The sequence below is a fragment of the Schistocerca gregaria genome, chromosome 1, assembly GCF_023897955.1.
Source record: "Schistocerca gregaria isolate iqSchGreg1 chromosome 1, iqSchGreg1.2, whole genome shotgun sequence".
NCBI lineage: Eukaryota > Metazoa > Arthropoda > Insecta > Orthoptera > Acrididae > Schistocerca > Schistocerca gregaria.
The window spans coordinates 197,046,448-197,073,015 of NC_064920.1; the positions used below are offsets into that span (position 1 = coordinate 197,046,448).

At 38.5% G+C, this 26,568-nt stretch overlaps 1 protein-coding gene across 1 annotated transcript; it reads left to right on the forward strand.

Annotated features, from left to right (window-relative positions):
* Positions 1 to 12,273: 12,273 nt before the first annotated feature.
* LOC126336563 (COMM domain-containing protein 10-like) lies at positions 12,274 to 24,879 on the forward strand. Its single transcript, XM_050000415.1, has 4 exons — positions 12,274 to 12,642; positions 12,908 to 13,115; positions 19,132 to 19,290; positions 24,545 to 24,879. Exons 1-4 carry the CDS (start codon positions 12,614 to 12,616, stop codon positions 24,758 to 24,760), a joined length of 612 nt encoding a protein of 203 aa, XP_049856372.1. The 5' UTR covers positions 12,274 to 12,613; the 3' UTR covers positions 24,761 to 24,879.
* Positions 24,880 to 26,568: the final 1,689 nt, after the last annotated feature.

The following is a 26,568-nucleotide window of genomic DNA, read 5'->3' on the forward strand; positions in this document are numbered from 1 at the left end:
AGTCTTCAGAAGAACTACCAGTAGCAAGGTACCATAGCATAATAGATAAGTGCTGATGTGTTGGAACTGTTTCTCTCATTACATTATTTTGTTTTTCATGTTGAGGATATGGGTGACAGCAGGAATGGGAAAAGATGGAGCGGGGATCGGCGGGGGGAGGGGGAAGCAAGTAGTGCCTATGTACATGGATGTCAATGTCTGGAAAGAACCATTTCTGGGTAATATATCGAATGTGGGACCATCAACACCCAAAAAGTAGTGATAATCTTCTTTTTTCGTTCAAACTCAATTCTCTCAGCAAGTATTAATAAGTGATCCTTGATGCTCCTTGAACCAATTTTTCATTCACTTTTTTTCTGCTTCCAACAAAGTAGAGTAGTTATCGCAAAAGTATTATTTATATCGTATAACATTTCGAACCACAGTATTATTGCATGATTTTACTGAGCAGTTGGGGACAATTGCCAATTATATTGCACAATGTTATAGACCATTTAGGAACAATATCACACATTTCTTTTCATTTCAACATAAAAGTTAATAAATTAGCAGTTAATAGGTCTGTCTGTGATAACTTCAGTATAGTCTCTGTCAACAAAACGGTCACAGCCCAGAGCAGCAGTGGCCTACACCAACCAGTATTGGCAGCCATATACTCCAGTGATGCACCTCACTTTTGTATCATGTAACATAAATGTACATGCATTTAAGTGGTATGATACAAAAACAACAACAATAAACACACAACCAGCACCAAATACAGTAACAAAACACCAGCATGCAGGTGCCTACTTTCATTACTTTTTCACATAATCACACTATATATTAAAATGGTGGAAAACGATAAAGTAAGGTTCTAAAGTATGTTTAGCTTGCTGTGAAACAATAGTGATATGAACAAAACTATGTAAATGTCCTGAAGAAGGATTTCATGACACAAGTAAAGTATCTCAGTTCTGTAATAGATCGATTGTGTTGAGCTATAGACAATTTTTTTTTATTTTAGACTTGATATGAACGTCGTATATCTTACAAATTATAGGAGTGGCTGATGAGGTAACTTTCAATTTCTTTCTGAGTATATGGGAATTTTCAATTTCCTGCCTGAAGTCTACCAGCAGCTTGTAAATTTAAGCACCAGAATATAAAACTGCATCCTGAACTTAAGATAAGGATTCATAGTCTATATGAAAAGATTTACTTTTAATATTGCAGTACCAATACCACAGTGAATTGTACAGCTTACACATAATTCATTCTTGTTATGAACTACAAATTTTACTGGGGGTAAATATATTGACGCAATTATTAGAATTTCTCTGTCCCTGAAGACACTGTTGTAATATGTTTCTTTATCTACTCAATACAATATTCTGACTCCAGTCTTCTCTACAACTGGTGCTTTTATTTTAATTTTATCCACACTGCCACAAAATATTATGGCATAGGGTGGAACCAAATGAAAGTATGCTAGCAATCCCATGTTCAGGTTGTAAAGATACATTGTGCATCAATACATCATTCAGTAATTTGATCACCTCTACAATACCTGTTAAAATAAGTTCATAATTAATTTGCATTTGCTAATGAATTTACAGTAGCAGCAATTCAAAATGAAAAGACTAGAAAATATTTTGTATATGTGGCTTTGTGGCATGAGCAGCGCAGAAATAGAGTGGGCACTGACGGCAGTTCTCCACAATGCAGGAGGCGTCTTTTCGTGTCCGAAAAAAATGTTAACTGTGCCTATGTATTGTGAGAATATGGCCAAGAGAGCAATTTATTAATTATTTTAACAATGTAAATATAAATGAAACCTTGTATCCAATAAAAAAACTTTCTGATTATATTAAGTTCTATGCTGAGCAATGATTGAATTGACATTCACTCAACAAACTGACTTCAAGTTTTAATTATGTGGCATACGTTATGTTGGGTGTTAATAATAAATCTACATGAAGTCTTGTGGTGATACAAGAGACATATTTACAGTGTTTACATTTCTAGAAGTAGATTGCATTCAGAATCTTCATTTTCCTTTGTGCTATCTGTATTATTTAAATGAAAACTGACTACTTTGAAAAAAAAGGTGGCTGCAGCAATGAATTTACAAAATCACAAAGTTAGAAATACCTTGCTTCTGTTTCTCAATTCCTTTGTCTCCTACAGGAGCATAGGGTATCCAGGAGAACTCGCCATTTCCCACAATACTGACCAGGCGTTGCCAACACTCTGTGCTTCACCTTCCACCATCATTTTCTTCTAGGCCTGCCTCTCTTCCTTGTTCCTTAGGGATTCCCTTCCAGTGCATGCTTTCCGATTGCTCTATCTGGCTTTCTCAATGTATGCCCCAACCACCTCCACCCTGTTTACAGTGTCTGTTCTTCTATAGTTGTCTCTTTTTCTCCAGAAATCTCCACTGTGTCTTTTTTTGGCCACCAGGTATTCATTGTGCGCAGGAGACATCTATTTATGAAGCTCTGTAATTGTGATATTATCTTTTTATCTACTTGCCAACTACCTCTGACGTGCAGGGCAGCCTCCACATTCGTATTAAAATACGAATTTTAGCTTTGCACATGACTGTTTCTGTTTCTCCAAATAGGATACAGTTGTATGAAGGCAGCATTTGTCTTCTTTGTGCAGTTCTTAACGTCTCCACTGGCTCCACCATGTACTGTCACCACACTACTCGAATAAAGGAATAAAATGACTATCTTCTCTTGCTGCCCTCCTACAAGCAGTGGTTTTCCACATCCCCAGAAATTATTCTCATTTCCTTTCTTTTACTTATGTTTATGTTCAGACCAGCAATCTCTGCTTTTTGTTTCATTGAGTTTAATTTACCTTTCATATTGTCAGCCTTTGACCTAATACAACTATGTTATCTGCGAAATACTAATCCCCCAGACCTTCAATGATCTCCCATTGGGTTCCCCATCTCCTGCTCTCTGTGACTCTTCTCACAACTGAGTCAAGGACTAGTAGAAAAAGCGTTGGCGACAAAATACAACCCTGCAAGGCTCTGGTAGTTACCTCTCTTGGATCTAGCGAAGCTACATCAGTATTCTGCTGTTGAGTAGTTCTCTCTATGCAGAGAAAATCAGTTTTTGACTTTACCTGATGTTCCTCGCACCTTAGGTAAATAGGCTATGCATGGTTCTGTTTATAAAAGAATAGTTCGATGCAGTCATAGGGTCAAGCTGTGTATATATGCTTTCATGCCCTATAGCTAACTCACTAAAAATGATAATCTAAAATCTTTAGCTGTGGTCCTGCAGTCAAATAATCTACACATTGACAAGGACTGTAAATTAATAAATAAACAGAAATGTGAAATAAATAATAAGCGCATACTTCAATAAAAACTATTCCATTCTAACATCTGTAATCGTTGTAGACGACAGAGAATTGTGTTGAATAACGTTTATTCAAGAAAGGACATCTCAAATAAACGGCAAGTGGTCCTACAATAAGTAGTTAAGATACAGGCAGAAAAACCCATTATCAAGTGCAGTAACATTACGCCAAGAGTGTTATAAGAATGATAGAAAAATCCCCCCATTAAAATGGTCATCAAAGATACGCGAAAACTATGTCCATTTTGTGATCGCAATATCTCAGATCTTTACCAGCTCGAAACAATTCAGATTTCAACGTGATGCTTTACAAATTGTCACACATGAGATAATGAGTAGAAACTCATACTCGGTCTATCCTCAATCCCATAATGCAACAGGAAAAAGTTAGAGTATCGTAGCAGCCATTCACCGCCAAGAATTTATCATCGACACGACTGAATATCACGTTACCACAGACAGGTCTGTCTTCCACCAGATCTCAACCTAAAAGTTTCAGAATCGCTTCCTTAACCTCTTCGCTGGAAAAAGTGGTTCTCTTCACCAGAGTCTGACTACTTTTCCACTACTGAAGGCCATTCCGAACAAAAATACATCATTCTTAAGTTCTACAGACATGATTCAACTCAACTTGATCATTTCCTGGCCTAAGCTAATATACCTAATGCAACAAAATTTAAATAAAAGAAATGTTATAAATGTTCAGTCACAATAAATTACAAATACAAGTTTTGTTCATAAATAAATAACATAGAATTCTTGAGCAAGTGTACTTATGTGAGATGACAACATAAAGTCGTTAAATTTTATGTAAACAATTATTTATGCCTGATTGACAGGAGCGTCTTTTGGTACTTTTTTAACAGCGCTGTCAGCTAACACAAGACACTGACCACTTCTTCAATTACAATGATTTTGTATCAGCAGTTGTAATTAATATATGAGGGATCCAGGTGAGATGAGGTCAGCGGTGAGGCCAAGGTAGGTGAGGGTGGGGGAGAGGCAGACAGGGCGGGTGCAGGTGGTAAGAGAGAAATCAAGCAGAAGTTCTTGAAAAACAGTAAAACATTCAGTAAGCACATTCAAAATAATGACCGGATAGGAGGTATTCATGCTCCATCTGTTTGCTGTGTTATTGTGAAGAATATGTCCACCTGCTTAGCTGAGTGGTAATGTGTTTGTATACCATGCATTGGGCCAAGGTTCAATTCTCGGCTGGGTTGGAGATTTTCTCTGCTCGTGGACTGGATGTTGTGATGTTCTCATCATCATTTCATCACCAGTAACAAGCAAGTCGCCCAATGTGGTATCACCTGAAATAAGACTTGCAACTCGGGAGCCGAACCTCTCTGGACAGGGCCTCCTGGTCACCAATGCTACACAATCATTTTTTGTGGAGAATATGACGTTCAGACATCATTTATATACCGGAAACATATAAAAGACGTCATAAGTCAATAAATAAAACAGATACAGATGAGTGGTTTTCAGGGATGATAGCTATCAAATGAGATAACGTTTGTTGATATCACATGAAGCATTTAAAAGCTGTTAATGCAGAGGTTCATTGTGAAAATGTTTTGTCACTGTAAGATATCAATTTCTGAAGTTTCAAAAATATTGGCAATATTGCTGTGTCACTGAATGCGCCTCATTTTTCTGAGATTATTGCTGTATTCAGACTTAGTTTATTATGTAACTGTGCTTTATTGTTGAATTTCAGAGAGCTATAAGAAACCATATTTTAGCTTGTCTGATACTTCGCCACACTGGAATTTTCCAAATTTCCAGCTAATCCTTTGTAGCCACACGTGAGGTCGCAAGCAGAAGTCGCTGTAGCTGGACCAGCCACAACCCTTTGGCTGCCCTGGGACTGTCTGCCACCAGTCAGCCCCACAAGCAAATTCACCTCACCATTTACCAGTTCCAAGCTGCCAATTAGCTTGCCTACTTATATATAATATTACTCACCTCCAGTGAAGGTGGTATATTAGCTCGCCAATTTGACACATTAAGTTGCATCAAATTTAACATACTTATATAACATAATAAATAAGTATATATCATGATAAATAAAATATCCTACTTGCATGTCACAACAATAGTGTAAATATATTTGTGGTGATGTATGAAACAACATGTACCTCCCAGGATATGTCATAACATCTTATCAGCTTTAAATTTAGTAAATCTAACACAAATTATAATTAAACACCCAAATAAACATAAATTTAAAGAAACTTTCTAGTCAGCTCGATCTTCAAAGGTTTTTAGTACTTTTGCTCTCATTTGATATCACTTTTTGCTTTGACCACATCGTAGCACTTCATATCACAAACATACCACATGATCAGTGAGCTGGCCTCAAAGTTTAGATTGTTCACAGTCCAGCAACATCTGGAGAAATGCATGAACCCAACGGCCACGTACTGCGCCGGAACCTGTGACATTCTGCAGTCACCATCAGTCCTGAAGTACAATAGCTGTCCAAATACGACTGTGATATAGTTGCCAATCATCATGTGACTTCCCGAATCCCCATTGACCAGGCACTGAACGCCCTCCTCAGTGGAATCGATACACTGACAAATAGGATAGCATGCAAAAACATATGCAACACACCTGATTCAGCTCGACATTTCAAACACTAGGAAAAGTGTCTTTCGTGGTACAAAATTACTTTGACGCCATAAATCAACTAACATTTTATCATTTCTTTGCGGTTTTAGCCACGCAGGATTAGCCGAGCGGTCTAAGGTGCTCCAGTCATGGACTGTGAGGATGGTCCCGGCAGAGGTTCGAGTCCTCCCTCGGACATGGGTGTGTGTGTTTGTCCTTAGGATAATTTAGGTTAAGTAGTGTGTAAGCTTAGGGACTGATGACCTTAGCAGTTAAGTCCCATAAGATTTCACACACATTTGAACATTTTTTTCTACGTTTTTACCAGTCTAATTACAAACTTCAAAACTAATAATACTGTGAGCAATAATCGCCGATTTAAAATACATTTCAACTCAGCACGTAATTGGATCACAATTCAACAACATCTTTTTAACATAACCAGGCACTTATCTTTAGAATTGTTCTCATGAACTTCATACAAAGTTATCCTCAACTTTTGCTTGTATAAATCTTCCAAAACAACATATTGCAGAATTAATCCAAAGATATATATCCCCAAAAACTTCAGTTATATTTTGCATGTAAGCACGTTTTCTACATCTGAAACAATTAAAATTTCAATGTGGTCTCATGATCTCCACATACCGATTTTTGTGTGAATAATAACTGCAATTAAGCTACACATAATGCATGAGAAACCCATCCAAAATAGTACAGGTAGCACATTTAAATAACCCCTTGAAATATACCCCACCAATTTTATGTACAGACAATTCATATTCCTCTCTTCCATAAATAAAGACATTTGCTAACCTCCACACACCAAGAGTTGTGTGACCAACATCTACTCCCTTCCTGCATTACACTGTGTCCCCATATTTTATCACATGCATCTTAAGTTCTCCAAATTACCTCTTATACAGAACAGAAATAACTCTTAAAATCCTTAAAACTACATGTGAGATACATTTAGTTACACACTTATATTAATACACATGCCATTCTTCTTTTACAAGGTGCAACTCCACCACTGTTGCCTCTTATAACATCTGCCTTGCCAGTGTTCATACCTTTTGAACCTCATTTTTTTTCCTGCTTTTTCAGCTGCTCAAATTCGAGCCCTGTTTCCTCATTCACCAACTAACTCTTACATTCACAAACCGAATCTTCTGCTACCGCTGGAAAACTATTTTCTGTTTCGAGAGGTGCACACTTTCTTTCTCAACATCATTTAATTTGCTTACAGGTTGCAAATTTTTAATTTCACCCCTCCTTAAATAATGCTCTCTCGAAAGATCATTTTCCATATCCCTTTCTTTCTACCCTACATTATGGTGCACATTACAGTTCCAGACCAAACTTCATTTTCATTATCCATTCCAAGATTGTCCAAATCTATTTCCAAATCATTTGTAGCATCTAAATCTTCCTCAAAATTCATAGTTTCATCATCCTCTTCAGAATCAAATATACTGTCTCTTGTCTGAATTAATGACAGTAGCTGCAACATTCTCAGTTAACCACACAACTTAAAATTTCATCTACTTTACACAAAACCTCACAAACATTATCACAGATAACTTCATTAACATTAGCCAATAACACATATGATTCATTACTTAAAACATCCATACATAAATTAGTACACACATCAAAAAAAGTTTTGCATCACCCCAGTTCCCAGAACTCCTGAAGATAAACGTTGACTCTGGATATTCTATCACAGACATAGTCCCTTTGACTGTTCGAAGATATCACTAAACCCGCCTAAAGATGTAAACAACCATGTATGAGCAGCACCTATTAGAAAAAAATGGCTCTGAGCACTATGGGAATTAACAGCTGTGGTCATCAGTCCCCTAGAACACAGAACTACTTAAACCTAACTAACCTAAGGACATCACACACATCCATGCCCAAGGCAGGATTCGAACCTGCGACCGTAGCAGTCTCACAGTAGCACCTATTAGACGAAGGCTATCCGACAGCTTATCAGTTCCAGTCATTCCACCATGAAGGAGGTACACGGCTGGTGTTATCTGCAGTTCAACCATGCCTAGATGGCCAATACCGTGGTTTGATCGCTTCCGCATTGTTACTTTGTTCCAGGAAAGCTCCCAAAAAGGAAAGTGTCCAAGTGTCTTAGAGTGACCCAAAGTGATGTTGTTCAGACATGGAACATATACCGAGAGACAGGAAGTGTCGATGCCATGCCTCGATCAGACCACCCAAGGGCTACTTCTACAGTGGATGGCCACTACCGACTGATTATGGTCAGAGGAACTCTGACAGCAACGCCACCATGTTGAATAATGTTTTTCGTGCAGCCACAGTACGTCGTGCTATAACTCAAACAGCGTGTAATAGGCTGCATGGTGCGCAACTTAACTCTCAATATGCATCGCGATGTCCATACAGAGCGGTACAGATGGCCCCAACAACAGGACCACGATTTGCGTCACGTTCTCTTCACTGATGGGTGTCGCATATGCGCCTTCAAGCAGGCAATCGTCGGAGACGTGTTTGGAGGCAACCAGGTCACGCTGAACGCCTTAGACACACTGTCCAGCGAGTGCAGGAAGGTGGAGGTTCCCTGCTGTTTTGGGGTGGCACTATATGGGGCCGACGTACGACGCTGGTGGTCATGGAAGGCGCAGTAATGGCTGTACGATTTTGAATGCCATCCTCCAACTGATAGGCAATCATATTGGCAGCATATTGGCGAGGCATACATCTTCATGGACGACAATTCGCGCCCCCATCGTGCACATCTTGTGAATGACTTCCTTCAGGATAACGACATTGCTTGACTAGAGTGGCCAGCATGTTCTCCAGACATGAACCCTATCAAACAAGTCTGGTATAAATTGAAAAGGGCTGTTTATGGACGATATGACCCATCAACCACTCTGAGGGATCTACACCGAATCGCCTTTGAGGAGAGCAACATTCTGGACCAACAGTGCCTTGATGAACTTGTGGATAGTATATCACGACGAATACAGGCATACATCAGTGCAAAAGGACTTTCTACTGGGTATTAGGGTACCAGTGTGTACAGCAATCTGGACCACCATCTCTGAACGTCTCGCTACATGGTGGTACAACGTGCAATGTGTGGTTCTCGTGAGCAATAAAAAGGACGGAAATTGTGTTTATGTTGATCTCTGTGCCAATTTTCTGTACAGGTTCCGGAACTCTCGCAACCAAGGTGATGCAAAACTTTTTTTTATGTGTGTACATTACAGAAATCACCAAAAATAACACCTCAGCATCTGTCGATACACTGTATAAACTGCCTCTATTGCATTCTTCCACACTAGAACTCACAGTACGCTCGAACTGCTCCAAACTCGGATCCAACTTTGTCTCCATTACAATTTCTCTACTCTCAGATTACTTTGACTTTTGCATTCTGGTCTACTGCCTGACTCATTACTTTCACACTCATCGTTGCACATCCACTCATGATTCATACTTTCATCAGTAGCCATCATTTCACTTCCATCAATAGAAATAAATTTACAAATTACTTCCTCCAAGATATCTAAATCAGTAGCTTTAACCATTGTAAAATCAGCACCTAAAACATTGTGTTTAGTTCCCTTTACGAATTAATTATCGACTTGTGCCGATACATATAAAAAATCATATTTTGGAAAGTTTCCATGCTGACACTTATACAATACCTATGGGAGCACACACTAAAGAATGACACAAATGCATACACTAGTTATGCCAGTTCTGACCAGTAACAAGACCACTGACCATCACAGTTTGTGCTCAGAATGACTACTGACAGTGGCAATACATGCTTCCAGTCTGGTATGGAATGACTGCTGCACATGGTCTTGCCTATCAGAAGAGATGTCCGAGAAGCCTCCAGTAATACGTCGTAGCACATCATCGGGCGTTGTTAGTATGTCTTTGTAGACAGTGTCTTTCAGCTTTCCATACAGAGAAAAGTCTGCAGGTGCCAAATCTTTGAAACAGGCCAGAGAAGGTACAGATCCTCTGTGTCCAATCCAACGATTTGGAAACACTTCATGTAGACATGCTGTAGTACATCGTGCATTATAGTCTGGTCAGCCATCTTGTTGGTACCACAGGTTCCTCCTAGTCTGTAGAGGAACGTCTTCTTGCATCTGTAGAAGATGGTCTGTTAAGAGGCTGTGATTCTTGTGTGTGTTCAGTATTCTGCCTATGACAAATGAAGCCATGGACTGATGGATCACTACCCCACACCAAACGTTACACTCCATGGACACTGACATTGCACCTGACGAAGTCATCTAGGATTGTCAACAGACCGATAGTGCATGTCTCTTTGGCCATGACTGGTAAATGTCGCTTCACCACTAAACAAGATACATTTAAATTTCAATTTATTGCTCATAACATGTAATTTTACATGCATGTGCGTTTTCAACTAAGTATAAAGTATTTACAATTACAATTTTTTTGGTTTATGGTATTTCTTATTACAGTGCATTGTAATTCATTGTAAATTCAATATCTTAACTTCATTTGGTAACAAGTTATTAAAAACAGCTCCCTTGACATAGGGGCTTTTCGCTGTTAAAGTTAATCTTCTGTTAATTAAAAAAATATTTTCTATGCCTTGTTTCATAGTTGTGAATATCCATGTTTCTTTTTGTGGCTGGACGGAGTGGCCGTGCGGTTCTAGGCGCTGCAGTCTGGAACCGAGCGACCGCTAAGGTCGCAGATTCGAATCCTGCCTCGGGCATGGACGTGTGTGATGTTGTTAGGTTAGTTAGGTTTAATTAGTTCTAAGTTATAGGCGACTGATGACCTCAGAAGTCAAGTCGCATAGTGCTCAGAGCCATTTGAACATTTTTTTTCTTTTTGTGATCTTAGTGTCTTCTTTCATTAGCGTTATAGTTTCTAGTATATACATGGCATAAAGTGTGAGAATATTGTGTCTAATGAATAGGGGTTTGCAAGAAGTTCCTGGTTTTACTTTTGCTATGATCCTCAACTTTCTGATACATATTGAGTGTCCTGTCTTAATGCCAATGAACAGACGTTAACACGATTCTCAAAATCGTTTACATGCACCTTCTTGATGGAGATAGACGTGGTAGGGATGAAACCTATGTCGGTGGAGGAGTGGTACACTTGCCTTACTCATGCCACGTCCTCGTGGAACTGCTAAAGAGCTGACGCGCGGATCAACCGCAATAGCAGCAAGAACATTAATTTCCCTCTCTTCTGTCGTCACTTGTTTCCTTCTATTACGCCTTCCAGGTGTTACACTACCATTTTCACGTAACTGGTTGAAGAGATCAGTAAATAATTGCTGAGATAATTGGAATATCTTGCCGCATACACGTTACAAGAACGAATTGCATTCTTTCTTTATTCTCCACATACCACGAGCATTTCGGCTTTTTCTGCATTGGTAAAGACTCCCCCCCCCCCCCCCCCCCACACACACACACACACATACACACTGTGACTGCCTTCACAACAAGGTCCGAATCTTTTGAGGGAATTCAGGACTAAACGTAAAGAAGACGGTTGTCATGGCACAAGGATACACAGATCCGCCTGTCATCAAACTAGACGGCTCCTTGTTGAACGTAGTCAATAAATTCTGCTAGCTTGGTTCAATAATGGCAAAAGATCTCTCCCTGGATGACGAGATATATACACAAAAAGGAATGGCTGCCATCACTTTCGGAGTTCCGCACACGAGTATGGGACAACGAACTTCTTACATTGTCGACAAAAATACTTCCGTATCAATCATGTGTGCTGAGTACTCTCCTGTAGGGAGCTGAGACTGGGACGTTGTATGCCAAACAGGAACGAAAGCTCAACACTTTTCACCTACGGTGCTTACGGAGAATCCTGGGAATATCATGGAAAGATCATGTGACAAATGATATGCTTATGAAAACTGCAAAACAACAGAGTATCACTGCCACGCCTGTGGCTAGCGTGTAACAGGTTGAGAATTTCGGGCGGACGGGAAGCGTGTCCGGATGACCGAGGCGTTTAAAGGCCATCGCTCCCGTTAAGTGGGAGATTCGGATTCACGGCCGCCCCAAATTCTCAGCTTTCACTACCGAATTACCTCGATGTACGATTGTAGCTGGCTTTGGTCTTTCCTTCGAAAAAAGATTTCAATCTAACCTCCTTGTTGATTATCATGCCGTCCGTACTCTGAAATGCAGCTAGCATGGAAAGAAACAATAAGTATCACATTCAGTTTTTATTGAACATAAAACTTTAATACAACAGTGTTCATATTTACTTACTACTATGTTTAACATATACTCAATTTTACTGACGGTAGGAGGCGGAGCCAAAATTTTTGCTGGCTGCCATAATCCTCCTTTACACATAACAACATGAATACAGGTTATTTCTATGATAGTCTGTGATAACATATTTTCGACATACGAATTGCCAGTTTAGTTATATATAAATATAACTGCTGTACTCTCTGAATGAGGAACGCAGTTTAATGTCAAATTCGTACAACGCCATTTCGTGTGTACTAATTGGCAGCAGTGATATTGTTTTGTTTGTTTACAAAGTCAGTGTGGCTTTACAGCTGTCATATATTTAATACAAATATTCATGTCTGCTATTGGTTTCGGATAATGGCTTCATCAATAACAGCCAATGACAGGTAGGCTGTGTGATACCTGACAATTCGTAAATGTGACAACTGAAATTAAAAGTGTACAGCGACATGCAGGTGTTTGCAGTGGTTGTTATGTCATAATTGCAAATTATGTAAAAAATTTAGTATCTGAAACAGCCTATGTACAGTATGAGGATTCTAGAGACACGTATGGGGCCCCTTCTTTTAATACGACCGTAATCGAATAAGGGATGGGGCACACTTCCTTTTTAATGCTTTTTCTGCTTGCTTAGACAGCCTTTCGTTACAGTCTCTACAAAGCTGCAAACATAATAAATGGATTGGATGAATCCAAGTTTCCACTATTGCTCAGTCGGATTGCGCAGGTAATGCAACAATGTCCAGATGACAAGAAGCCCTTCACAGAAGAAGAACAAGAAAAATTGGAAGTTTCATTAGCTCTTGATAAAGAAGATTTGAAACTTTTAATAGAATCTAGCACTCTCATTCTGCAGCAGGTGAGTAAAAGCATTTAGCGACATAATCGTATCTGCTTTATATTTTGCTATGTGCTGAGGTCATCAAAACAAAAAAAACATTTAGCTATAAATTCTGGCAGTAGTATTAAAGGTCTTTCACCTTCCAAAACATGCACGTGTTGCTAACTCGTACTTTAAGTATATTTCACAGAAGTTACTAAAAATACAAAGTTCATAAGAAGCTATAAAGGGCTCATAATGAGCGTGTTGTATTTATACAGAGACCATATTAAAAATATACCCTTGGTGTGGACGGGGAACTGGGTACTGCCATCCTCATAAAGCTAAAACTAAAGACTTGTATATTACATGCGTAATTTTTTAATAACAATAAAACTATGAGTACTAATATTTATACTGAAATAAACTACCAGTTTGTAATGCATATTGACAATTAACGCTGCTAGTATGCTGAGATTCATGTGAAATGTACACCAAAAGATAAATAATGTCTCTATAGTATTGTACAAACCAGAACTGGAGATATTAAAACATGGTTATTATACATCATAAAAATGATTCGCCTCAAAATATCAAGGGTGGTAAAATTGATAATCCCAGGCTCGTAAAGAGGTTTGTTGTTTTTCCGTTACTCCATTCACTGGTAGAGTAAATTTGGTTAACAAAATTTCTGGTTAGTTATTTGCGTCTGGTGGTGATGCTTTACAGCAGCTTTGTGGTTCTGTCATAGCTACAATTGATAAGAAATTTCTTGTGTAAAGAAAATGATGTTCCTATAAATTAACTCCTGAAATCTACTCTACTCCCAACTTGGACTTCTAGTACTGTACATCATTGCTGTGCACCCATGTAGATTTAGTCGGAATGTTTATTCATGATAATCTGAGATTCAGGAAGTGAATGTTATGTGCTACTTTTACCTAGTGAGATTTGTTGATTTTCATGCACACTATTGTTGCTTTTCTTGAAGACATTGCTGTTTGTCACAACAACTTGGTGAAAATGGATTTTCCCCACATAATTGTTTGTTATTCTACCAGTACAAAAACTGGGAGCATTATTGTAGCATGTTTGTGTACACTTAAAATCCTAAATATTATGGTGTTATTGCTAGCAAAACTTCTCATTAGCATATGCTCCAATTGTAAGGCCATCCACATACTATATAACCCAGTTCTATACAAGTTCATCAGTCTGAATTTGTTTGTGTGTTAAAAATCTATTTCAGAGAATGAGAGACAAACTGCATAATCTGGCTGAAACACAGTAATTTACACATTGGTAACTCCTAATATTATGAATTGGTTTCTTACTTCATTTAAGGACATATATTGGTATTTCTTCCTAACTTCAGAATGCAGCATGAGGGGAGCATCCGATTCCACCTGTCTGCTTCAACCCATGAACATCATCAGTATGGCGGAAATGCATACTTCCAGTGTATACAGAAGGCGACGATGTCATCACTACATACACATTCCAGTAAACATGAACAAAAACATATCATCCCTACAATAAAATGAATCTATCGGGACAACCATGGAAAATAGGGGGTTTAGGGCAAGGACCAGCTAAATATATAACAATACAAAACACCACATCATCCCAAAACAAATATTATTCAAAAAACCTCAACTTAAACATAATGCTACAGGTACAAAACAAACAGGAATCGTACACTTCACTCGACCGATACAGTTAAATGAAGCCCACAATACCAAAAAATCAACATCCGCAATTCCAAAAAGCGGCATCAGTGTGTGTGTGCATGTGTGCCGGAGCGCACACACAAAACCACAGAGTCAAACACCAAACTAATCAGCGTCGACCGAAGTGTCCGATCCCACCTGTCGGCTTTGACTCTTGATGTAAGGCTGTTGGGTGACGTCATGACGCCGCGATGTTTGGTTTGTGTGGTGTAATGGTTTCAGTTTGGTCTTCCTGATTATAGTGGCTGGTTCACATTTTGGCTGTGTTTAGAGCGGAATTGGTTTCAGTGAGTTAACAATTTAGTGGTTTGTGTGAAAGTTATTGTAGTGCTGTTCGCTGTAGGTCGTATGTTAATGGGAGTAAATTAATTTGTTGTTGGTATTGTTAGGTATGGATATGACCGATAAAAGAAAATAGTGTGCGACTCAGTTGGAGCTGATCAAATTTCTACAGCTTTTTGGGTTGTTTGCAGAGGTGGTAAAGTGTGCTGTCGGTTATACAGGGTGTTACAAAAAGGTACGGCCAAACTTTCAGGAAACATTCCTCACACACAAAGAAAGAAAATATGTTATGTGGACATGTGTCCGGAAACACTTACTTTCCATGTTAGAGCTCATTTTATTACTTCTCTTCAACACACATTAATCATGGAATGGAAACACACAGCAACAGAACGTACCACCGTGACTTCAAACACTTTGTTACAGGAAATGTTCAAAATGTCCTCCGTCGCATGGAATCCCTCATGCGCTGATGCAGCCCTGGAGAATGGCGTATTGTATCACAGCCGTCCACAATATGAGCACGAAGAGTCTCTACATTTGGTACCTGGGTTGCGTAGACAAGAGCTTTCAAACGCCTCCATAGATGAAAGTCAAGAGGGTTGAGGTCAGGAGAGCGTGGAGGCCATGGAATTGGTCCACCTCTACCAATCCATCGTAGAATCATACACACACTTCGACTGAAATGTGCAGGTGAGCGTAGGTGGAAAAACATGAGGCCCAATCAAGAAATCACCTCAATGCCTGCCCAAACATTCACAGAAAATCTGTGTTGATGACGTGATTGCACAATTGCATGCGGATTCTCGTCAGCCCACACATGTTGATTGTGAAAATTTACAATTTGATCACGATGGAATGAAGCCTCATCCGTAAAGAGAACATTTGCACTGAAATGAGGATTGACACATTGTTGGATGAACTATTCGCAGAAGTGTACCCGTGGAGGCCAGTCAGCTGCTGATAGGGCCTGTGCACACTGTACATGGTACGGAAACAACTGGTTCTCCCGTAGCACTGTCCATACAGTGACGTGGTCAACATTACCTTGTACAGCAGCAACTTCTCTGCCGCTGACATTAGGGTTATCGTCAACTGCACGAAGAATTGCCTTGTCCATTGCAGGTGTCCTCATCGTTCTAGGTCTTCCCCAGTCACTCCCTAAGCCGTGCTCCCTAAGACGCCAATCAATTGCTTTGAACGTCTTCCTGTCGGGACACCTTTGTTCTGGAAATCTGACTCGATACAAACGAACCGCACCACGGCTATTCCATACATCAAATGACCATCTGCCAACTCCGCATTTGTAAACATTGCACTGACTGCAAAACCACGTTCGTGATGAACACTAACCTGTTGATGCTATGTACTGACGTACTTGATGCTAGTACTGTAGAGCAATGAGTCGCATGTCAACACAAGCACCAGACGTCAACATTACCTTCCTTCAATTGGGCCAACTGGCGGTGAACCGAGGAAATACAGTACATACTGGCGAAACTAAAATGAGCTCTCAGTAAATTAGCTTACTATGCCTACTTTCATTCACTGCTTTCGTATGGCATCATATTCTGGGGTAATTCATTGTTGAGTAGAAAAGTATTCATTGCTCAAAAACGTGTAATCAGAATAATTGCTGGAGCCCACCCACGGTCATCCTGCAGACATCTATTTAAGGATCTAGGGATCTTCACAGTAACCTCACAGTATATATATTCACTTATGAAATTTGTTGTTAATAATCCAACCCAGTTCAAAAGTAATAGCAGTGTGTATAGCTATAACATCAGGAGAAAGGATGATCTTCACTATGCAGGGTTAAATCTGACTTTGGCACAGAAAGGGGTAAATTATGCTGCCACGAAAGTCTTTGGTCACCTACGAAACAGCATCAAACGCCTGACAGATAGCCAACCAACATTTAAAAATAAATTAAAAGAATTTCTAGATGTCAACTCCTACTCATTGGCTGAATTTTTAGTTAAAAATTAAGGGATGGAAAAAAAAAAGCCCTTAAAACATTAGTGTCATGCAATATTTTGTGTAATGTAATATCTTGTACAAACATCTTTTATTAAACTAACACGTTCCACATCATTACGAGGTGTTGTATTCATGATCTATGGAACAAGTATTAATCTAATCTAACATGGAAATTAAGCGTTTCCGGACACATGTCCACATAACATCTTTTCTTTATTTGTGTGTGAGGAATGTTTCGTGAAAGTTTGGCCGTACCTTTTTGTAACACCCTGTAACCTATGGCGCTCCATACATCGCGGTTACTGGTTCGAGAAGTCTAGGTTGTGCATGCAGGAGATTGTGTTGTTGACGTATTACTTTTGTTTTGCGCGCATGAGACTGGCATGAATGGGAAGAGTGTGCTTGACTGGTTTTCGTTTTGCCATGAGGTATGTTCTGAGTTTATTAAGTACAGGGGTAAGTTGGGTGGGCCGACCCCCCCTCCCCCCCCCCCCCCCCCCCCCACTGCGTTTTCTTAAGGGCTATTAGTAAGATGTACAGGCTGAAGGTGGTTAGTTAAGGTGGTTCGGGTGGGTGGGTGTTTGCGGCTTGGGGAGGGTGGTTTAGTGGTTGGTACTGTTTGTGAGAATGGGGAGAGGGGAGGGTTTTGGTTAGTGATTTAGTTGTGGAGGATCTATTTTGTTGCAGTTTTTGTTGAGTTGTAGTGTGTGATTGAGATTTTTTTATTTTGCGTTTGGTTTTTGTTTATGGGTATTTTACTTTGTGGTGAGGGGGGAGGTTGGGCTGTGTGTGTGTGTGTGTGTGTGTGTGTGTGTGTGTGTGTGTGTGTGTGTGTGTGTGTGTGTGTGAGAGTGATTGTGGTGGGTAACATAGGTTGCTTTGTCGGAACTTTGTTGTGGTAAGTTTTTATTTTTCTTGTTCTTAGTGTATTTGTTGTGTGTTGTGGTCGAGGGAAGTGTTCCATTACAATGTGAGGTTGTGGCTGTGGGTGTTCCGATATCGGGAGTTGCCATTGAGCTATATAGGTCAAGGGAAGTGTTCATTCCAATTTGTGGGATCGGGAGCTGCTGTGGAGCTGTATAGGGCAAGGGAAGTGTCCGATTCCAGAGGATATTGTGCTTAGTGGAATTTGGGGAGTTTTGTGTTGTCAGTTTTTTTCGTCATTTTGTGTGGTTTGGTTTGAGGGTGTGTGTCAAAATTTGTTTACATTTACTTTGTCCCCACCCAGAAACCCCCAATTTCCCACACTTTGTTTTTTTTTGTTTTTTTTGGTGGAACGTGTGGTGTGTGTGTTGGTTTTTTCGATGTATTTTTGTGTTTGTTATCATGTTTACATAATGACATCATAGGCGACATATTGGAGTTGTGGTTATGGTCGTTTCCGCCATATTTGTGATGTCATGGGTGGAATCAGACGCTTCTGTATTTCCGATAATCACTCCTAACAGAAATGCCAAACATGTAAACAAAAGTAAATAACCATAACAAGTCACTGAAAAATAAAGAAATATTTCCAGCAGAACTGACTACTCAGATTCAAATAAACCCACATTACCATAGTGATAACCAAGACTCAAATGAACCCAATATCACATGTTAAACTCAATATGTCAATATCCACCACCAGAGAGCACCATCAAATACAACAAACATGACAACTATGAACATAAGCCAACTCAAAAACATTGCACCATAGCGATATCACACATACCACCCCCATTATGCCACGGGCCAAAGCAGACAGGTGGAAGCGGATGCTTACAGTGACCCCAGAATCCTTTATATTTGAGCCTTTTCTGCAGCAAACGCTGCCATTCATGGCTTCAAACTCTATATTTTTTTTCCTTTTCCATGTCCTCCAATTTTCCCTGTGCTCAACTTCCAGTAAATATATTTCCCCTTTTCTCTTCAGTGAGTTTCATCAATTGGTGGTATATAAAGTTCTGCTTGAAATTCTCACATATACCTACAAGTGTGCTTGTGAAAGCAAATTTTCTGTATTCTGTCTGTGATGAGGTGAACTGTTAATAATGTTTTAATGATTTTCTGTCATGTTGCAGGCTGCATACCATATGATGAAACCAACAGTATTACAGCAACAGCTACATGATGTCCTTGGGTTAAAGGAAGAGAAAGCCAAAACCTTTGCCCAAGTATGGGTGAATTCTGCAAAAGGGATAGTTGAACAACGTCGAAAGAAATCAGTTTTTCCAGTACAGGTGAGTAGATAACACACAGAATCTTGTGAGTATTAGCTGTAGGTCTGTTTCAGAATGAAGGTGTCCCCCCCCCCCCTTTTTTTTGTACATACGCCAAAAGATAAGTAAAGAAGCCTATGTGATTTTAAGACCATGTGGGTAGGCTTTTACACACAATTTTGTAGGTTTCTGTCCTTTTGCATGCTTTGACACATTTCTATTGCTAGGTAGGCATGACTTCTGAGTGTAAATGTTTTCACATGATGACAGTAAAGAGTGCTTCTGAAGCTTAGAGCTGTATGTATTTTGTTGTTGCCAGTGAAAGAGAAGAGAGGTGGCCATCTCAGAATGTTAATACAAAAGAATTTCTTTCTTGTTAAGGAGCTTTTACTCTTTGAAGAATCCTTAAGGTGCATTCACACAATGCCTTTTTTGTGTTCAATGTTGGACATGCACATAAATTTCCAATAGGACAACTGCACACGTGCATTTGTGCATGCATAATTTCTTGGAAATGGAGGTGCATAAAGTGCATTGCTACCTGCCTTTGGTGGGAATCTTTGCACTTTTTAGCAGTCGGTGGGCAGATGGGTTCCATATGTGTTTCATTATGCTGCGTATTGAGGTTATGCTGTAAAGCAATTTATCAGCATTTATGTCTGTTGCCTCCAAATATGATTACAGACAAAGAAAAAAGTTATGTAATGCCACTTATGAAGATTATTTGAATAAAAATTCGAAATGTGTTTCCCTAAGTGTCACATATCACATTAAAAGTCTCTGACCAAATGTCTGCAGACAATAAGATACCACAAGTTTCAAAGTAGGCAAAGTAAAAATAATAAACTAGAAATTTATGAAAATTGTATATGAAACCTGTGGACAAATATTTGTGCTATGATGGCTTAAAAGCACAACTACTGAGGAGCCTGACATCTGGACGAAAGAAATGTTGGGGTATGTGTAGCTCCTCAACAAACTACTAAAAATAGGAATGAAGCACAGTGATGATGCAGAAAATACAAAACTGAAAAACAAAACCTCCATTCGAGTGGATTCTTGCATCTATGAAATTCCCAGATTTGTCGAATCCGAGGATGCTAATCTGCAGATCATATTTCATAATTAAATACAAATGATGCATTGAAAGTAAATTAACCTTCACATAATGGCTAAGAACCTTCCTGATGTAATTCTTGCCTTCAAAAATCGTCACTTCTATTTTTATTATTTATTTGTGTTCCGTTGTTCCAATCTGCAAGGGAATTGCATGAATGTAGAACGAGTCATATTTGCATGAGAACAATACTCATAACTGCTAATACATAAAAATTTTAAGATTGTATAGAGACAAAATATTCTTATAATTACAAGCATAGACATTTCCTACAGTGAAAGAAGTATAAAACAATCAAATAATAAATTACAATTATTCCACATTACAAGTAAAAAATTTGATATAACTGAAATTCTTCATTTTGAAATGAGGAATAAATAATTCAAATGAGTGCATAAGACGCCAGTTACTAGCTAGCAAAACTTTATTGCCAGCCTTATCGCTGCAGTTTCTCAAGCAGAAAATCTGAAATCTCGTTGTAAGTTCCTTCCGAAATTTGCAGACAAAACATTATCATCACTTGGTATTTCTTGCTCCTCTTTTGTTTATATACTTCTTTACCTACAGGTGATTTTGAGTTTTCTTTTTCTGTCACCTTTACATCACAATAAATGCAACTCCCTAGCAAGCAAGAAGATTCATATCAGACTGCTTGCACAATGAGGCAAAGTGTTGATACAAGAATGCCTATGCATTCATGCATTCTTTCCACAAATTTTTGTGTGTGCACTTTTATTCACGTATGTCTGCGATCATGCACAATGAAAGGGGCATCATGTGGACATCCTTAACATCCTTCACACTTTTTCATGTTGTAACATTGTTCAACCACAGGAATGACCAGGAATCATGATTGTGATGTTTCCAAGTATGCTTAATTAGCAGAGATGATTAAATAATTTGAGAAGAAATAGACTTGGAGTTTTGTCTTTGTCAGGAGTGCACATTGTTTCGACATTGCAAGTGAATGATGTGGCATAATGGTAACAAGGGAATTAAAGTTCATGTCTGTCCATCCATATTTAGGTTTCACATAGATTTCATAAATCAGTTAGTGCAATTCCAGGTCATTTTATTTAAAAAGTAAATGGTCCATTTTTGTCCCCATTCTTGTTGAATCAGAGGTTGTGTTCTGTATCTAATGACTTCACTGATGAGATATTAAAGCCTGATATTTTTTCTTTTGAGATTATACAATTACATAAGGAATAACTGAATACAGATGAAGATAAGTTTCACAGAAGATATAAAATGTCATCTTTGAATTTAATCATTCTTACAAAGTAAAATTACGTGCTGGACTGGAACTCAAAAAAAAAAGAAAGACATCTAGAGCTGAGTATCAGTCCATCACATAATTTTATACACTCGAGAAGATTCATGTATGTACACTTGACACAGCAGAGTTCGTTTCATTCAGTATTTATCAATTAGTTGTTTTTTATGTAACTTTGTGGAGAGACAGAATGGCTGGTCATTATATACCTTCAAGTAGTGAAGTGCCAACTTTGCCACATCCACATTTAAAAGTGAAAACAGTAATCTTAGCTTTCAAAAGTGTTAGTTCTTTCCTCAGGGAGGATAGCTGAATAAGTTGGGGAAGATCAGAATGGAGGAGCAGGTTACTCAAACTCCAGATGGCACTGATGATTGTGCTATTGAGCACAAATTCAAAATCATTATCAGGCCCCAGAAATGGAGAGAGCACACCAAGTTGTGAGGACAAATGTCCCTCAAAAAAATTACGTTATACTTTCTCTAGTTACTGTAAACCAACAAAGTTGACAAAATCACACTACAGTAGTCAGAGAGAACATTAGTGAGAAAAAAAGGAAGAAGAGGATACAGGACATATGATGCAACAACTGGTAGCACATGCTGTCACTAGTTCGTAGTCTGATACCTTCAATATATAAATATATATATTTTTTTATTTTTGTTGATTCCTGTGCAACTCTCCTTCCAATACAGACTTATTTTTCTTCCAATGCACTCTCAAACATTTTTGTTTCTATTTTTCATTTTCATATGTCGAGCAACATATTAGTTTTCAGAATTATACAACTTTATTTCCAATCAGGAGTAGTTGCATTTGAGGTAAAGGATCATACAAGGATCCTGTTAGTTAGTGCACTATTGGATTCTAATTAGAATATTCATTATGTTTAATTCCATGGGAATGATTGTAACCCATGACCATGATGTAATCCAGGACAGAAAGCTCAGCATTGGTACTAATATCATGTGTCTTTAATACAGATCTAGATTTCAGCTAATAGTGCAGCTATCATTACTACATTATAGTCAGTCATGTAGACTCAACACAATTATAACAATACATATTCCAATATAACTTAGACATGGACATAGGATTATGTGTTGTTATAATTAAGTTGATTCTGCATGATTAACTGTAATTCACTGATGATAGGTGCACTATTAGGTGAAATCTAGATCAGTAATTAAAAAAAGGCAGATGATATTATTACTCATGCTGACATTCATTGTTCCTTACTCTTAATAAAAAGCATAAAATTTGGAACTAGAAGTTATTGTTATGTCTCACTGACAGCTGGTTTCTGGGGCTTCATCATTGGGAGTTACTTAACCTTTTAATGTTTATGTGATGACCTTTCATAACAGGTAGTCAGCCTATGACTGGACCACCAACATTATGAACTAACAGAGGAATTTACGTATGCTTCTTACGATCTTGTCAGCATTAGCATAGTTATGTGCAATGGGGGGCAAGAGGGGGCTCTTGTCCATTCCTGGAATATGGGTACATGTCTTTTTATTCATTACAGAATTTTCACAAATTTATGTCAACGATTGTGTATGGCTTGACAGAACTGTAGATTTGTGTGTGGATGTTTGTGGTTGTTCAACAATGAATGTATCGACAGTCTTATGAAGACAAATTGAAACTAATGTGGTTAAAACGTAGAAAATGCAATAAAAGAAACAAACGGCAATCTGAGATAAAATGACACTCACTCTCACTGCAGATTTAACAGTTCTGAGAGTGTGAACGCGCATGAGAAACTGTGACATTTGTAATTCTTGTATGTCTTGCTTTCCCCCACCCCTCACCTCCATGCATTACGCATTGTCCCTGCAAATTTATGCCAATTCCTTGTTACAACAGTGGTTGCAGTGCTTTTTTGCAGTCAAAATGGTGGAAAACATTGACAATTCTGTCCCAAAAATGTCTAGTCCCACACCTTGATACAAAAATTGCAGGCACTACATAGTAAGGGGATAACTATCAATTAGTCGAGATAGAATATGTTTTATATACTACTTGTCAAATTTAGTTCTTGAGTCACGACACTTTTTAACAGACTGAATAAATTATGTCAAACATGGTAATTTTAAAATAATCTCTCTCTTTTCCAAAATTTCTGCAGTCACAAATGAGTGTGGGTAAAGTAGGGACATGAAACTCCTTGTGTTTATAGGTAGCCTCTCATTATTAAATGCCTGTGTACATTTGCCCCAAATGCACATTCTGATCTCAATGCCCTCCTTGATGACAAATATGCTGTAGATGTGGGGGACAATGTTTTTCTCATCAAACATAATTTTATGCTTGAATCTGAGGCTGTGCAGCTGCAAATATTTAATATTAAGAAGATGTTCTTCGCACCATTCTGAAACTGAATTGTGAACTGACGAACATAGCGTTTCCTTCATACACAACAAATGTTTTAAATTCCAGAAGCCCTGAGATACAACTATCAAAGATTTCAATCTATCTAGCAGTATATATAAATTCCTGGCTATGTGTATTATGTCACTGTTATGTAGATTTGCCAGTCATAGACAAACTGTTGTTTGTAAAAGGAAGCCACACAATCAACCATAATTGTCAGTAGTTCTTAACAGAGAGTAATTAGAAATAGAGATCTGGCATTGAAAGAAAACTGAATCTATTTTGTGCATTAATGTCATCATGAGAAACATTCCCTGTTCAGTGTAATCTATAAGTTTAGACACAATGTCTAGGGCATTTAATTCTCTGAATGTCTCCGTCTTTAAGATATTGATTTTATGTGTTATAATTAAGTTGCTTCACCTTGCATCTTAATCTTTCTCCAGTGTTCACTTTCTTCCTTTTATTTGATGTGTCTGAAATGTGTGGTCATTCTTATTTAGCTAGAAGATGTGCGTTGGAAACTGGGTCTGCAGATGGCATCAGATGTTCAACTTAAACAGAAGATTCCAAAGGCTACCTTTCAATTTGGTTTACTGTCAGATTGTGAAGGAGAAAAAATTAAGGAAAATATCTCATTGGAATTCACTCATGATGAATTGTTTGAATTTCACAAGAAGCTGGAAGCTATTCAAAGCCAACTGGACGCTCTTAGATGAAATGGAGAAGAATAATCCAGAGTTTTTAAAAAGGATTAAATCTGTGTTCTCTTTTTATTATATAATATAACTGATTCACTTCTGTTTTATTTAATAAAAATACGGATATTACATTCAGATCAAGTATTTGTCTCATCATCTCTGTGATCCATTATCTCCCTGTAAATAGCATGACTACCTTTATGGTAAGTTAAAAATATAAGAAACCAAATAATTTTTCGCAATATGTAAGTTATGTCCTAATAATGTGGACATACTGTGTGCTCTTTCTTCGGTTTTGAGAGTAAATTGTTTAATGAGAATGGTGGCTAAACAAAATAAGAAGAAAATTGGCTAGATTTTTGTGGAATGTGGCAGCAAGCTATGCTTTACAAGTGCTTGTGTCCTAAGAAGAAACTTTTTGAATTGATGTTATTTATTAAAAACTGTCTGTAGTTCGGCTAGGGTTAAAAGAAAGTGTATATGAAACTAAGACTTTTTTGTCATTTAGGAGGTAACATTTGGTCGTGAAGCTTTGAGTTATGATAGTGAATGTTTCAATGTTTTACTACATGTATGTTTCCAGTGACTAATCTGAAACTGCACTATTTTATCATTTACACTATGTAAAACTGTGGCCAAAGTTAATACCAAAGAACACATGCAGTACATATATGTAATAAATATGTTTTACATTAACACTTAGTAGCTTGAAAAACTGCAGACAAAATTCTGAGTCCAAGTATGGGAAGTGCACTGGAAGTGTCACGATTGAGCAACAAATACTGTAACACCTCAATGCACTACTTTGTTTTCACCCTTGTGACAACTCCACAACTGACTGATCTCCAAAGCTGGTACCCAAAGATTGATTAGTAGTAGAATGATTTAGTATGTGTTTCCATCAATGAACAGGTGAAAACCCAGCAGTCAGTTAGTACTGGAATACCAAGTTTCCCATACCAGTTTACCTCGTTGCATGAAGACAATGTGGCTGCAGAATGGACAAAAAAACTAACAAGAGAGTTATCAATTTTGGCCATGGAGAGCCCAACAGATCTAACATCTCGAAAGTCGTGAATCAATGCAGTCAGCTATATGCAATTTTTCCTCATCTTCCACAAAACTTTTGACCCAACAGCCATTCGGCGGTGTTCCTGTATCTGCGAGCACTGCCAGCACCACCACAGCGCTATGGTTTTGCCACGCCTGCTGCGCTGGCCTATGGGTGCTAACGGTTGTCCTATAAAACTGGCAGCACAGGGGCTCAAACCACAGTTGTGCTCACAGTGTTCGTGATCATTTATCTATTAATCATTGCTCTGGTCGCTGATAGTTGATACGTCTTGGTATCTGATGTAGTTTTGCTCTCATTCTTTGTATTTCACCTTGTGGTCTGTGTTATCTGTGATCCCTGTTGTGTGTGTCTGCGTAGTATTGGCGATTCCCTGTTCATGCCGTTGGCCGGTGCAGTCTTTTCTCACTCGATTCCGGGCACTAGAAGCACCATACCTACATTTATTAACAAAAGTACAGTCGTGTGGCTTTCTTCCTCTCCCCTCCCCCTCCCCCCTGTGATGTTTTGGGGTAGAATCAAACCGCAAATCATGATTATTCCTTGTGTGAATGTTTTACATTGATGGCTGTGCCATTATTGGGACACCCATCACTTTTAGCTCGTTTCACAACCTTTCCCTCAACCTTTTAGCTTAATTACTTATGGTCCTATTTTAGTATTTGACCTCCACTTCTCTAAAGTTTGAGGAAGAGCAGTTTCCATGGTGCATAATCTATCCATTGTGATCTTCTGCACCTGCTATTAGAGTGGA

Excerpts from the sequence above, each read along its gene's own strand:
- LOC126336563 (XM_050000415.1), top strand. The coding sequence starts at position 12,614 with ATGGCTTCATCAATAACAGCCAATGACAG. Across the intron at positions 12,643-12,907 it reads TCAATAACAGCCAATGACAG|TCTCTACAAAGCTGCAAACA; the intron begins GTAGGCTGTGTG and ends CTTTCGTTACAG. Across the intron at positions 13,116-19,131 it reads GCACTCTCATTCTGCAGCAG|GCTGCATACCATATGATGAA; the intron begins GTGAGTAAAAGC and ends GTCATGTTGCAG.